At 41.3% G+C, this 15274-nt stretch overlaps 1 protein-coding gene across 3 annotated transcripts in view; it reads right to left on the bottom strand.

The window, feature by feature from the left end:
* The window catches only part of ADAMTS2 (ADAM metallopeptidase with thrombospondin type 1 motif 2), a 258408-nt gene that overhangs the window by 12751 nt on the left and 230383 nt on the right, over positions 1 to 15274 (bottom strand). For 2 of the 3 annotated variants that reach the window (XM_073355401.1, XM_073355402.1), the window contains exons 11-18: positions 14244 to 14389; positions 13363 to 13538; positions 9459 to 9592; positions 8602 to 8725; positions 7828 to 7908; positions 5305 to 5468; positions 3939 to 4098; positions 2246 to 2378 (exon numbers count right to left, since the gene is read on the bottom strand). In XM_073355401.1, coding sequence (XP_073211502.1) covers positions 2246 to 2378; positions 3939 to 4098; positions 5305 to 5468; positions 7828 to 7908; positions 8602 to 8725; positions 9459 to 9592; positions 13363 to 13538; positions 14244 to 14389 — 1118 coding nt within the window. The remainder of the gene's footprint in view (positions 1 to 2245; positions 2379 to 3938; positions 4099 to 5304; positions 5469 to 7827; positions 7909 to 8601; positions 8726 to 9458; positions 9593 to 13362; positions 13539 to 14243; positions 14390 to 15274) is intronic. The other variant, XM_073355403.1, reaches the window with a different exon arrangement.

Genomic DNA, 15274 nt, shown 5'->3' with positions numbered 1-15274 from the left:
TAGCTAAGGTACTTAGTAGTGTAAATGTCATTGAAAGTCAATGTGACTTAGGAGCTGAAGTCCCATTTTCCCCCAAAATGACTTAGGAGCTTAAGTCATCTTGCAGGTTCCAAGAGCCTGGGCTCCAGCCCTAGCCCAGAAGTCTCCCCAGCAATGGAACACCCCATAGCCTGAGCACCAGGAGCCCAAGTCAGCTGGCATAGCCAGCCACAGGTTTTCCTTTGCCGTGTAGACATACACTTAGGCACATTTGAAAATTTTACCCATGTTTTGCAATGTGGTATGGCTGAAAACTCCTCCATGACTGCCCCTAGAACACTGTATTACATTCTGGGCACAATTTTGCAAGAACTAGAGTGACAAAGTGGAAGGAGTGAGGGACTGGAGGATATTTACGAGGAATACTGAAAGGTGGGCTAAGTGATGACAAAGTGGGTGTACATGATCACAGTCTACAAACATTTAAGGGATGGAGAAACCAAGAAGAGGGGATATTATTTAGTGTGGTACATGCAGGTACAATTGGCATAAACTAAATATAAATATACACTGAAAAATGCCCTGAGTTTGAGATGTGTTAGGCAGTGGAAGAGTTCCACAACGGAGCTGATGGAAAGATCATTACTTGGGACATTTAAAGTTTGTACAAAGCACTAGAAAAGGTGGTGTAGGGAATAATCCTGCATTGACCAGGAGATCGACTCATACGTCTCTTCTGGTTTTAACCTCTGATTTTATGAAATTACACAGTTAGAGGAGTAAGGCTACAAGATCACTTATAGGAAAAGGATTTCTGGGACAATTCAGTTGCAATGATCCTCCATTGATTGTGAGAGAGCAGCATCTTACAGTTTTATTTTGTCAGTCTCAGTGCTAAGGAGTCCAATCAAAATCTGCCTCACCTATGAACAAGAAGGAAAAGACCATCTGAAAGTGGGGAAGGTTGAAAGGAAAATATTCGGTGGGGAAAGGCCTAAAATGTTGGTTGAATCCAGGCCCCATTTAGGATTAAAGCCACCTTCTAGGTGAGAACGAAGTTACTAGTTTAATTAGAGAGGGGGCCCAAACCAAAACCCTGGATCAGAGAATATTGAAACATTGGAGGTTTAGAACCAAGATCCTGATATGAATTTTGTAGCTGGCTAATACCTCTATACTGGGCTGACCCAAAACTCCAGATCCCAGCACCCTTAAATTTGGCGTCTTTGAAATCCGTATCTGAATTTTGTGGCTCATGTGCAAGTGTAATTTAATTTTACTTTCATTTATAGTTTTACTACCTGGAAAGGAGCTTATAACTGAGTAATAGAAGATTGTAGCTTTATGCAGAGAGTTCTAATTATGGTCATTAAGTCACTGTTGGTAAATAAACTTGTTAAACCCTGATCTTTGTGGTGCTGATGGGGCACAGTTATTTGGCTTCTCCTTCTCTGATGTTTGTCTTTGGAAGGGAGTTACAAAATATTGGCTGGTATTGTCTAGTTATTCATCACACGCACTGGAATTTAGACTTGGTTGCCAGAGATAAAAGCTGTAGATCAACTTACTCCTTCCTTGTTGCGGTAGCAACAGGGGAAATATGTGAGTCCTACATGTGACAGGGTTAACTTGCTGCCAGTCAAAAAAGCACCTGTAAAATGTGAATAAATACATCCGTAATAACTGACTATATACAACAAGGAAGCACAAATAATAACCTCTTAAAATGTTGTCCTGGGGTATCCATGGAAATCAACATAAATGTTTCAGCAAAAACTTGCATGAGCCAAACCATTCCCCTCCCTGACCTTTGCAGCTTTAAAAATATGCTGTGGGTTTTATTGGTGTTTGTATTAGAAGTGTATGACACTTGTTCTCTTAAATAACACTCTATATGCTTGCTTTTATATAGTTAAATTCACACTCTGTAAAATCAATTTATATTACTTAATTTCTGGTCCACTGAATACAAGTGTCTGGATCAAGAAATGGGTATTTTTCTGACCCAACCTATCTCAGAATCAGCGGGAACGGTCATTCCCAGAAACAGTGTTTCTGCAAGCAACACTTTAGCAATGATATTGTGTCATTGCATAACACTATCTAGGCAATGATGTAAAATGACGGAGAAGGGCTCCTAATCTAAAACAGCCATGTGTCAGGGTAGTAAGGTATATGGGGATAGCTGAAAGCACTTCGTTCCAGTTAACCATTGGCATTAACTGGACATGGGCTAATACCAATTCTAAGGGACAGCAAAGCTTACATTGGTTGGGAACATTCCTGCAGATTGCACACTCTGCGAATAGGCTTTGGCTTTTGGATCGTCTCGCAGTATCTCCGATGAACCATCTTGTGGTCTGTCTTCCTCCGGCAACCATATTTTGTAAACTGATAACCTTAAGAAAGATACTTCTTTTATCTTCAGCATTTACAATACTTACACACAACTCAGATTGTACTTGTCCATGAAGTGGCTAATAGTGTATTTTGAACAGTGGGTGACCATTCTACAGGATTGTAGATTGCACCTGGTTAGCATTTACTCTGCTCATTACAAGCAGCTAACTGTTTAGCACCCAGAACTACTAGTCCTCTTTGTCTTCTCACAACGAAGCTATAATCACAATAAATAACTGACTCTTCTGGAAGTGTGCAGAGAAGAGCAATAAAAATAATTATGTGTCTGGAACAGGTTCCATATGAGAACAGATTAAAAAAACACAGACTGCTCAGCTTAGAAAAGAGACGACTAAGGGAGGATATAGATAGAGGTCAATAAAATCATAAATGGTGTGAAGAAAGTGAATAGGGAAGTGTTATTTATCCCTTCATATAACACAAGAACTAGGCATCTTCCAATGACATTAATAGGCAGAAGGTTTAAAACCAACATAAAGAAGTACTTCTTCACACAACACAGAGTCAATCTGTGGAACTCATTGCCAAGGGATTTTGTGAAGGCCAGAAGTATAACCAGGTTTAAATAGACTTAGATAAGCTCATGGAGGATAGGTCTATAATTGGCTAATAACCAAGATGGTCAAGGACTCAATCCCACGCTCTGGGTGTCCCTAAAACCCCAACTGCCAGAAGCTGGGATTAGACGACAGGCGACGATCACTTGATAAATTGTCCTGTTCTGTTAATTACCTCTGAAGCATCTGGCACTGGCGACTGTCAGAGACAGGATACTGGGCTAGATGGACCTTTTGTCTGACCCAGAATGACCGTTTTTATGTTCTTAAAGGGGCACCTCTTGGCATTACAAGGGTAAAAGTTTCATCAGTGTCCTCTAAATTTGCACACCTAAAAGAGCAGCCACACAGCACAGCAGCTGAAACCTCCTCTCTCCAGGCAGCACTGTCACCAGCATTAATCAGGATCAGGGTCTAGTACTCACTGATCCTTAAGCTGGAGGCTAAGATCACTGGACACAAAGGATTCAGGATTCATCTGCCAATGGGTGTGATTTTGTTATGTGCTTGAAGTTTTGATATGCTAGTTTTCATCAGCACACAGCCAACTCGTATATAATTGGTACAATTTCTCAGTAACAGACAGGGACAAAGACAAAAACTGTCATACCAGATGCGACCAAAGGTCCATCTTAGCCAGATATCCTGTCTCTAGGAGCAGTAAGGGATGCTCCAGACTGTTTTGGACAATGGGCAGTTATGGGATAAGCTGCTCTAAGAGGAAGCTTGTTCCTAACCCTATGCTTGCATTCAGCTTGTATCATGAAGCACAGTGGTTAATATTCCTTACACATTTTTTCTAGTTGAATGCAAATATGGATGTTCTTATTCTTTATTTGTCTAAACCTTTATTTAAATAAAATCCTGCTAAGCTCTTGGCCTTATTACTCTCTTGTGGCAATGAATTCCGCAGATTAATTGTGCTGTGTAAAAAATAAAAAAGGCATTTTCTTTCATCAGTTTTAAATGTGTTCATTTTACCTCCTCCACAGGGTTTTGAACACTGGGACCATTTTTTCAGAGCCCATTCATGTGTTACTGAATCATCTTCCAAAACATTGTTGTTATCTACATTTAAGGAGTCTTCATGGATCATGTATTTGTAAGTCAAAGAAATCTTGGCACCACCATGAGGAATCACCTAGTCAGGAAACAAGACAAAAAAAAAACCTTTAAAAAGTTTATATCAATCTTACAATGACAATCATGACACAGATATAAAAATGTTCCCCAAGAGATTTAAATGTTTTAACTCCATTAGAACTGTTCTTGCTATCAAGTATCTCTTTATCATTGGAACATAGGGATTCTTATACTGCACATTTAAATAGGCCATCACTGCTTTGAATTGATTTTTCTTGCCAGTGTTGCATTGACTTGAAAGCACTAAATTTTTCCATATCCTATTCTAAAGGAGAGAAACATTAGGGTACAATGATAAAACAAAAACAAAGATAAATTAAAATACAAAGATTAACTAAAACAGGTGGAAAGAATTGTAATAACCTCTGTAATAAACACAACCTTTCTTACAATGGTCTTGCAAGTTCTATGAATAATAAACTCATTACCTAACCAAAGAATGGAGTTTCCACATAAAAAATGACTTAGAGCCAGCTTCCGCTATAGTACTGAAGCCAATGGGACCATTCACGGAATATGTTGCTATTCCACGTGAGTAAAGGTATTGAAATCTGGCCCTTAGAGAATGTAATTTTTATTCTTCCAGCGGGCTAGATTTTCAACTGGTGTATACCAGCACAGCTCCACTGACTTCAGTGAGACTCTGTCAATTGACACCAGTGGAGGGTCTGGCCCACAGTATTTACACTGCATTTACTGTTTTACGATATACAGTACAGTGAGCAGAGTTTGAAAGATTTGTGAATTAAAATTCTGATATGGACTAAACCACCTGAGACCCCATTAAATGATCCTTGATGCAAAAGCATCCTGTGTCAGACATTTTCAAAAGCGGGTGCAGATGTTGTTAAAGGGTAATGTACATCTGACTATGATGTGCTACACTGATTTTTTTCTTAATGTTCACATCTCAGCTGTGATTAGTAAGTTGGATATCCATTAGCTAGTGATGATTTCTAGGCCATCCACAGGAAATAATCAGGAAGGTCAGACGCTTGACATAGAACCCTGGAGTCACTGTTAAACACATTTCCAGTAAGTGGTAATGAGCAAGTTGGAAAGGGATTAAAATACATCACTTTTATTCTTAAAGCAGATGACTTAATGTGTTTCACAAAAGGAACCTATAATATACTATAAAACATTATGACTCAGTGTAACCCAGACACTGTCTTCCACAGAAGATGGTTTTCAAGTGGCTTACCAGAATGACTATTCCATTGCTCAAAGGCCCCATGGTCTGCACTGTTTCTCTATCGTCATCATTCCGGTATTCCCATTCCACACCCATGTCAACAAATACTTTAGAATCCGGTACATAGTTGTCTTCATTTAAAATGAATTTCCCTGTTTCTCGATTCTTAATTGCTATAAATAACATAACAAACATGAATATTTGGGGTTTTCATCTCATTTCTAATATTTTTTTCAGTAGAAGGCTAGATGAAAGAGCTCCAAGCATACCAGTGTCTGTTCTTCCCAGTTCTCTCATTGGTTTGAGAGAGAATTTTTTAGGCATTCTGCTTTACCTCATTTTGTTTTCTCACTCTAATACAGAGACTTCTGTGTATTTTTTTTTTTTTGGCCCTGTGTCTATTTGTATTTTTCTCCAGTTACTTTTCCAGGATACACCCCTGTGATCTGAATCCATCCCTTCTCTAGTTAATTTCTGTCCTATCTTCTACTATCAGAGACCGGAGTGGTCTTTGTTTTACTGATATCCCAGGCAAATGTGTACATCTGACTCAAGCACTCCTCAGCACCTTCAGGCTTTCCCCCACCTCATAATTTAAATAAACCAACAACCACTGGCCAAGATTTTCAGAAGTAGCTAGTGATTTTGGGTGATTCCATTTCAGGGGCTCATTTTGAGACAGCTTAATAGGGCTTGATCTTCAGAAAGCACTGTGTACTCATCCTCTGAAAACCAGGCCTCTTTAAGATGTAACTAGTAGCGCTTCAAAAACTGAGGCATCCCCAGGCACCAGTTATTTTGGAAAATGTAGGCCTCTGTCAATTTATGCACCAGCAGTCTGGTTCCCTATATAGACCTTCCCTTCCCCAAATGTTTCCAGGTGCCTAATGAATGTAAACTATTCCTCTTTGCTCCATATACACATCCATACATTGAAACCCTAAGGTTTCAACAGAGTGTGGAATTGGAGGCATTTTAGAGAAAACTAAACGGGAAAGTCTTGACAGAAGACTTTTTCTAGAAAACTAAATTCAACTCCCAGACATCTCTGACAACCCTCCACACCCTTAAAATACAGGTACCAATGTGTATCCCGATGTGCATCACCAAGTGGACCTCATGGCACCATGTACTGATTTCTATCACTGCAGCCTGTCTGCATTTCACATCTCTATCCCCATCCCCTGGAGTAACCTCTTTATTGCGGCAGCAACTATCAGCCTCCTCCACCCGTTAGAACATGGGTCCTATCTAAGGGAGTCTTTCCTCCATTCCATATTGTTCCCCCTCTTGATGAAACCAGCTTCCCCAAGTGGAGGAGCCGGTTCTGGGCTGGGCCTGCTCTACAATATCCCTATATCCTGCTTCTATCAACAATTCGGTCTCTTTTTCCCTCAAGTTCAGCAAACATGGCCTGAAGCTGCTGCACTTGGATTCAGAGTCATGAGCTGCTTCTGCTGGGTGCATGCAGGGAACATCTGGGCATAAGGAAAGTGGTCATATGTTCTTCAGCCTGGGCAGTAAAATAGGTAACACCACACATTGGTTTATCTGTTGCTGGTCTTCTACCCTGTCCTTTATATGGGGATGAAGGGAGTGGTTTATCTTGTGCCATGGTATCTGGTTGACCTAAGTTTTGTGTTGAAGTTTGAAGATAAAGTGTTTCTTTAATCTCTATACAGATTTTAATCCACTCCATTCACTAACAGCAGATTGAGCAGCCTACTCCTCTCAGGAATGACCCCCCCCCCCCGTAATGTCCACATTTCCCTGGGTTCACTGTCTCAGTCTAGGGTCCTGAAGGATAATTATATTAGCAGTATGTACAGGCTTGTGAAGAAGCAGGTTGAAGGGAATGGATGGTCACACTAATGCAACTGGTTTACCCCAAATGAAGAATGAGTCTAGTGTGTTTCCTGAATTGGTCACCATTCTGATCTGCCACAGGGCAATGAACGGCATTTTTAAGAAGCATTTACTGAAGAGAAGCTTGAATGATTCATAGCAGAATTAGCAAGCCATTGGCTGTGAATCCACTTTCAATTAATAACAACCTATTAGACATTGCTTCTCACTGATCCCATTGCACCGTAAGGAGAAGATTTCAATTACTGTCTAAATTTTGTGATTGATCGGACATCCTAGCATCATTACTATTAACAATGGTGCAGAATTTGAAACAGAGAGAATGACAGTGCTATGCTTTGGAGGTAGCTGGGAAGTAGCTGAATACAGAATGCATATTGTGAACTATACACGTGAAGACAATGCAAATGCTATCACACCCTCCAATGAAATTCATCACCCCATATAGCAGCAGACACACAGTGATTCTGGGATCATCCTGCAAAGGTGCTAAGTAATAAAACATGAGGGAATTAGGATCCAATTTTCTAGTAAGTTTCCTGATTTGTGCATGTAAAGGGAGGAGTGTTCTTACGCATAGACAGATGCACAAACACATTACAAGGTTGGGGGGTGGGGGAGAAGCAAACTAAGCCTGTACAGAAAATATCACAAATGAATACTCACCAAGATTATGAATGGTGGCATCTGTTTCTTGTACAAGCAAGTGCCTTGCACCAGCAGGAATTTCAAACATCTTAATGTACCCTTTATTACAATATTTAAAAAAAACAATAACTGGTCAATATGACAAAAACAGAGCAAGTCTGTTTTACTTTATGTAAATGGATTTATTTTACAAAACTCAGGATGTTTTAAAGCAAGCTGGGCATAAGCAATTATGCTATTCCTATTCCTGTATCAGGTAATGAGAGAGGAAAGAGACAGTGACCTCTGGGTTAACAAAAACAGCTTGAATGCCATCAGCAACCTGATGCCACTTCAGACCAAAATGGTTCCTTATCTCCTGAAGTGAACAAACACAATGCAGAAGAGGAGGACATCCAGGTTCCAGACTGGTAATGACTGGGGATAAGATACTGTCATAGCATTCCATGGAATCAGATTCAATAGATGAGCTACATTAGTCTGCAGAGACATCTGCAATACGAATCAGTCTATAAGTCTCTTGGGGGGAACCATTAACATCACTTCCCTGTGCCAAGCATAGGCCCTGATCTTAACATAGAGGGACGACGACCTGGAAAAGGTCTTCACATACTTCCAAACTCCAGACCCATCTCAAAGATAAAGTCCTGACAGTGTCTGCTGGAATAGCTTAGCCTAAAACTATCTGCAATAGGCCTGTGCTTGTCATAGTAGCAAAAAGATCCAGAGTGAACAAACAAGAGAACTCACTGAAATCATTCACCCAGAACAATACATCTTGAATGAACTGACCTGGTTTCTTTGGTGCCCTGGAGAACGTTCCTTTCACCACCTTGCAGTGGGAGTTATCTCCACCACAGACACCACACTTATCCTCTTGCTTAGAGGAACCTATTACCCTGTCACATCCAACTTTCTGTGAGCAGAGAGGAAAGACAATGATACTTGTTTATCCAAACTTTAACTCAAATGATCCTTGGGTTCAGATATCAAACATAGGTTTTTAATATTAGCTAAAAAATTATAGTACTTCCCTAGAGTGCCCATAGGTTTTTAAACACACACATTTCCAGTCATCACAGTAATTGTAGCTTAGGTAAATATATTTTGTGATTCATTAGGGTCCTGGTTCAGGAAAGGATCACTATTAACTCAAGGGTCTTCAGCCTGTCCTTACCTTTAAACAGATGCTTAAGTTCCACTGGGATTTAAGCACCTGCTTAAAGATAAACACCCGCAGAAATCATTGTTGAATAGGGCTATAATTCCATTGCAAACTGTAATTTAAAATACTAATGAATTATAGCAGATCCCGATTTATACAAATTGTTGGTGATTATAGCCAGATCAAATAGATACAGCATACCTTTGAACATCACTTTCTTCAAAAGTTGCTGTATGTTCATATTTCATTATACATTCCACCGTCATCAAGCCTAATGTAGGAAAAGCTTCACTGAAAGCTAACTGTCACGGTTCATCTTAAAAACACGGCACATACTACTACCCGTATAGGTAGATGCTGCTGGAATCTATTCCTATGCAAAGTGATGGCAACTGCAAATATCACACACAATATTGTGACAGTTTTTGCATCAGCTAGTCCTGAAAAATGTTAAAAGTGAAGCATCAGGAGTGATGCTACTTACCAAACAATCCCCTCGCACACAGATGCTATAAAAATCTTTATATGAGCAGCGGGTTCCATCGTGTACCATTCGTTTCATATAAACTACGTCACCAGTCTCCTTGGATTCACAGTATAGGTGGCACCTTTCTTTAGCTAGAAGACAAAATGCCCCATATTTTGTTAAGTTTGAACCGCTCCTTTGCTCAAGCTACGAATGTCAGTTTGAATGGCAGCAGTATTAGCTATCAGCCTGCATCATCATTCATACAGCGCCAAGCACACTGTCCGCATCCAATAAATGCTAAATTGTTATTATCATTATTCTATGAAGGCTCAGTTGGAAACTGGTGGATAAAAAAGAACCAATGGATTGTTCTTGGGACTGTATCTTAGGGTTTGTTGACTGCAAAAAAAGAGCCACAGCTGCGAGTCTCAGAGCCCAGGTAAACTGACCTCTTTGGCCGGGTTTCACAGCCTGAGCTCCAGCCTGACTGGGAACGTCTCTACTGCTATTTTTAGCCCTGTAGCTCAAGCCCCGCAAGCCTAAGGCAGCTGATACAGGCTCTGAGACTCACTGCCGTGAGCTTTTTTTTTTCCAGTGTAGACATACCCTTAGTGACTTAGTTGAGTTTACACTGTACATTGAGCCCAGGCTCTGAACTCAGGTTTGAGCCCGTGGCCACCTTCTGTCTACACACAAATCAGTCTGACCTGGGACAGCAAGCACTCAGAACCTGGCTCATAGGAGTCTGCTGGTGGGAGGGGGCATCAGAGCCCAAGCTCCCCTGAGACTCAGGTCCAAGCCCTGTCATTTTGCAGAGTGGACAGCGCTCAAGCTGCAGACGTGAGACAGGAGGTCTGTGTAGTGCAATACAGATACATTAGCATGGTTCTGGGACCCAGGTCCAGCAATCATAAGCCACAGTTTAAATTGCAGTGTGGATGCTCAAGCCGTAGTTGGAAACACTAAGTCCACAAGGTCGGGTCCCACAGACCTGGGTTAACAATGCAGTGTAGACATATCCAAATAAGCCATTTTACTTCTTAGGGGGCTGCACTCTGTACAGTGCAATCTGGCCTGTGTTTGGGCAGTTCAGAGCTCCACTACCTAAGGGGTGGAATTCTGCCTCAGTGCTCATCCTCACTGTATATAAAACTGAAAAAGCAGATAGGATTTTGCCCTTGAATAGAGACAGTTCAACACTGTATGTGACATTGGCTTCCAAAGACTGTTAGGAGAGTATTGGACCACACCGTTTACTCCTAAACAAAAATATACTTCTCTACTACTGCAGTGCTTGGATCTAGGATAGCTTAAGTCATCAAACAAGACAGGCACTCTGACAGACCGTGAATAAAGTCATTTTACTACCAGTATGTGTGCAAACAGCCAAACCATTGCATTTCTTTCTTTTACTCTGTTCTGAGTGAGCTGAAAACATGCAACAGAGCTGAAATGACTGGTTAAGGACTGAATAAATCTAGGTCCTCAAACATGGCTTCTTTGTATCCCATTTTCACTCACATCCCTTGCTTTGCCCATTGACTACTCACATAGGGTGGGCACTTAATCCACTGTATGCCATCATGTGGGCGCACAGGCCAACAGGGACAAGTTAGCCCAAATGCATGTGTATGTGCACGCAGTACAGACAAAACACCAAATTTCTAAGCCTTCTGAGGTTCAGTTGATAATAATGGGTACAGCTAGCTAAAAGCCCTTTCTTTTTTATTCTTGTCCTGGATACCCTTATGAGGAACATACCGAAGCAGCAGCTTGGTGGCCTGCTGTTTGCAGATGCTATGATTCTATGCAATGAGGAGAAGGACAGTCTAAAAGAGGATCTTGATAAATGGAGAAATGTGATGGAGAGACATGGGCTCAAAATAAGGAGAGGAAAAACAGTATGCAGGATGGTATGCAGTTTCAATAATGCGAACATGGAAGTATTATCCTTGACACTAGATGGGCAGACAATGCCGAAAACACAAACTTTCAAGTATCTGGGCTTCAGAATCTGGGAAAATGTGGAAATTGAGGAGGAAATTAGAGCTACAATAATAAATGCCAGGCTCAGACGGAGAGAGATGAGTGGTGTTGTGTGTGACAGGAAGATACCAGTAAAATTAAAAGGGAAAGTCTATAAAATGGTGGCCTGTCCAATTTTAATGTATGGCACTGAGTGTTGGGCAACAAAGAAGAACCACGAGCAAACGATCTGTTCCACAGAAATGCAAATGGATGAGTGGTGTAAGCAAGACAGACCATGTGAAGAATGAGTATGTTAGAGGCATGTTCAAAGTAACACCCATAAGTGAAAAAGTGAGTGAGTGCAAGCTCAGATGGTTTGGTCATGTAAAGAGCAGTCCTGACAACTATGTGGGTAAGAGAGTCCAACAGAGCAAGACCGAAGGAAAAAGACAGAGAGGCCAACCCAAGAAAAAATGGTGGGATGTCATAAAGGAAGATTTGTTAATATGTGATGTGATACAGGATATGGCATTGAACAGACCATTTTAGAGGGAGAGGACTCACAGAGCTGTCCCCATTAGATGGGATTAACACAAGGAAGACAACCACTAGTCAAATGAAGGGAGACGGAGACCCTAACTTCAGGCAGATCTGCCAAAGTGACTCTCTAGAGAAAAGACAGGTAAGATAAAAATGTATGTTGCTCCCAGACTCTGAATACTGTATATCCACTAAAATATTCAATTTATGTGCACTTATCTTCATAAGAGGGTAATGTGTGGCCCTGAATATGTTAGAACTGCACTTTATACCATACTTTTATGAACTTAAGGCTTGTCTACACACCAAAGTTGTATCCCTTTAACTATACGGGTATATAATTAAATGGCACAGCCCCCCACGTGTGGATGCAGCTTTACTGGCACCTGTAGCCTTATTTCTGCCCAGGAAGGGGAATAAGATGGTATAATTATTTCAGTAAAATATCACACCCCTAACTAAACCAGATATACTGATATAAAAACAGAGCAGACAAGGTAGTTGTCTGATCTAAAGCCCACTGAAGTCAATGAAAAGAATCCCATTAGCTTCAGTGGGCTTTGGTTCAGGCTGTAGAAGAATATTTCATACACACAGGTCTGTGGGCCACACTGTTCTCCCCCTCTCTGTGGAAGAAAACGTACATCTTGAGATGAAGCCATGAAGCTATCTGCATCTGCTCCTCTTCAAATCCTAGCTTGCACAAGAACTGAAGAAACAAGTAAAGCAATAGTGAAAATTGTTTTGGGGAGCAATTCAGACAAATGAACTACATGGGCATTTTGCCATCAACTCCTGGTTCCCATCAACTCTCAAGTTTAATACATTACGATTGACCTTAAGAAGAGCCTTTCCTCTATTGGGATCTGAGAAACCAGATGCGGCCAACTCTGGCAAAAAATGGATGCTTTGGCACCTGGGTTCCCTATTATCCATTCTTTACTGTGGCCAAAATTTTAAAACTTGGCTGCCTGTTAGGACTCTTAATCCGTACTAAAGAATTGAACTAAATGTTCTGATTTTAAAGATGCACAGCAGCTCCTATTGACTATCGTAAAGTCTGAAATTTGTTTTTATCATCTCCCTCATCATGTTTTCAATACATTAAGCTTACAAACTAACATGCACAACCCGTTTCTGCATCTGTATCAACGGTCTGCAACTTTGCTGACAGCACAAGCAGAAGAGCCAAGGATTGAGCCAGCATGGAAAGCAGAACTGTCTGTTCACCCCAAGAGGGGCTCTCTCCTGCACCAGGTTGATGCACATTGGTAAGGGGACCTGGGGAAGCCTGCAGTGCTAATGACCATGTGGCACCTCATTGGTAGACAATGAATTTCTGTCCCCAGAGCGGTCAGACTGGGACTAAATTTGCTACGACAACATTAGAACAAGATGGGGAATTACTAACCATCGAGATGCTCATATGGGAGCCAGTGGTGTTTCATATTCTGATATTCAAAGTAAGGATCCCATTGTCTACACTGCTCCTCTCTGAAATCATCAAACTCCTTGGGACAATCTTGAGTGTTGCAAAGCTGGAACTCATAGGTTGGCCCTATGCATGTACGGCCTCCATTAGCTGGGCTGTGAATAGGAAAGAAAAATAATGGTTAACTATAGCGTTAATGAATGAAGCAAGGGTTTTTTGTTTTTACAAATCCCTTAGGGACTGTTTCAACTTTCATTGATGTTGATAATACAATAATGCTTTCAAGACCCCTGTAATGTACTGTACTGTTATAACCAGCTTCATAGATGGGTACACTGAGGTACATAGAAGATAAATGATCTACCCTTGGGTAAAAAGTGGGTCAGTAGAAATTTTGGCAGCATATAATCCAGGAGTTTGAACTCTCAGGCTATGTCTACACTTATGGTGGCGTGCAGTACACACCACAGTGAAAGGTTCCGGCAGCAGGGAGACAGCAATGAAAAACTCTGGCAGCTCCCCACTGCCAGAGCCTTTCCCCACTGCTGGAGCCTTTCACTACAAATAGCATTGTAGACATGGGAGGCACTGCTAGGGCGTTTCAAGAGTACATCCTGGGGGTTCAGGCTCTCTTCTCTACTCCCCTAAGCTGTGCCTCACCATCTATACTGCTATTTATACCCATGCTAGCTGTGCATGCAGTGTCTGTACTCTACACGCCTCTGTAAGTGTAGACATACCCTGTTTTTAACCTCCAGTATGCAATATTCCTTCGTGCATTACTTTATCAGTAAATTAAAAGGAATTCCTCCACAATCATTCACTTTATATAAGAAAAAAAATGGGGTATGTTGACTTACTGTGGATTGTCACATTGCCGTGTCCTGTATTTTACCCCTGTACCGCACGTTCGAGAACAGGAGCCAAACTTACTCCATGCTCCCCAATTTCCGTCCTGTTTCAAGATATCTGGAGTTAACCAGATGCAGTGACCTTTAAAGCAGTGCTAAAAGAGAACATTGAAAAGGTTAAATACTGTGTGGCTGCCATCTTGATACATTTGAACACATAGTCTGAGTACTGCGTATCATTATGGTCAATGAAATCTGAACAGGTTTCATTTACAGGCATGGGTTATGAATTTCTTCACTTCTCCAGAAGATAAGAATGAGTCCACACTCTCCTGATGTGCCTATGGTCCCAATCCTGCAAACACACGCATATTTAACTCTACTTAAGCACACAGAGTTAAGCATGTGCACAAGTTATTGCAGGATCAGGACCTAAGTGTGTACTACTGCTCTCTATTGCCTGGAATGTCAAACCTCCTCCAGAGTTTTATGACTCCACTTTGTGGCTGCAACCATAACTTTACAACAACTAACAGACTCATTTAGTACAAGTGGTAGAGACTTAAGCTTTTGGAACCACAGATATCAAGTGCCGTCTCTTATACCACATGCACTCAGTACATCTAGCAATGATGAGGATTCTTTTTACAACATACAGTTTCTTTACAGCACATAAAATACTGTGTAGAGGAGGGAAAGGGTTCACCCACCCACTGTGTTGAAAGCTTTAAGGTGCACAAGTACTGTCAGCGTATGTCTACCCTTCGAGCAAGGGGTGTGATTACCAACTCCAGGAGACACATCCATGCTCTCTCTGATCGAGCTTGCACTGTAAAAATAGAGCATAGCCATGGCAGTGGAAGCAACAGGAGGGGATAGCTGCCCCAAGTATGATCCCGTCCGAGACCTTGGACACATATCTGGGGCTGATGCCCCTCCCATTGCTCACGTTGCTGTGCCTACACTCTATTTTTAGCACATTAGCTTGATCAGAGCTAGTGTGGGTATGTCTCCTCAAACTGGGAATCACGCAGCCAGCT

Source organism: Lepidochelys kempii, chromosome 8 (assembly GCF_965140265.1).
Source record: "Lepidochelys kempii isolate rLepKem1 chromosome 8, rLepKem1.hap2, whole genome shotgun sequence".
In the NCBI taxonomy this organism is placed as follows: Eukaryota; Metazoa; Chordata; order Testudines; family Cheloniidae; genus Lepidochelys; species Lepidochelys kempii.
This window is presented reverse-complemented; position numbering and strand designations above follow the sequence as displayed.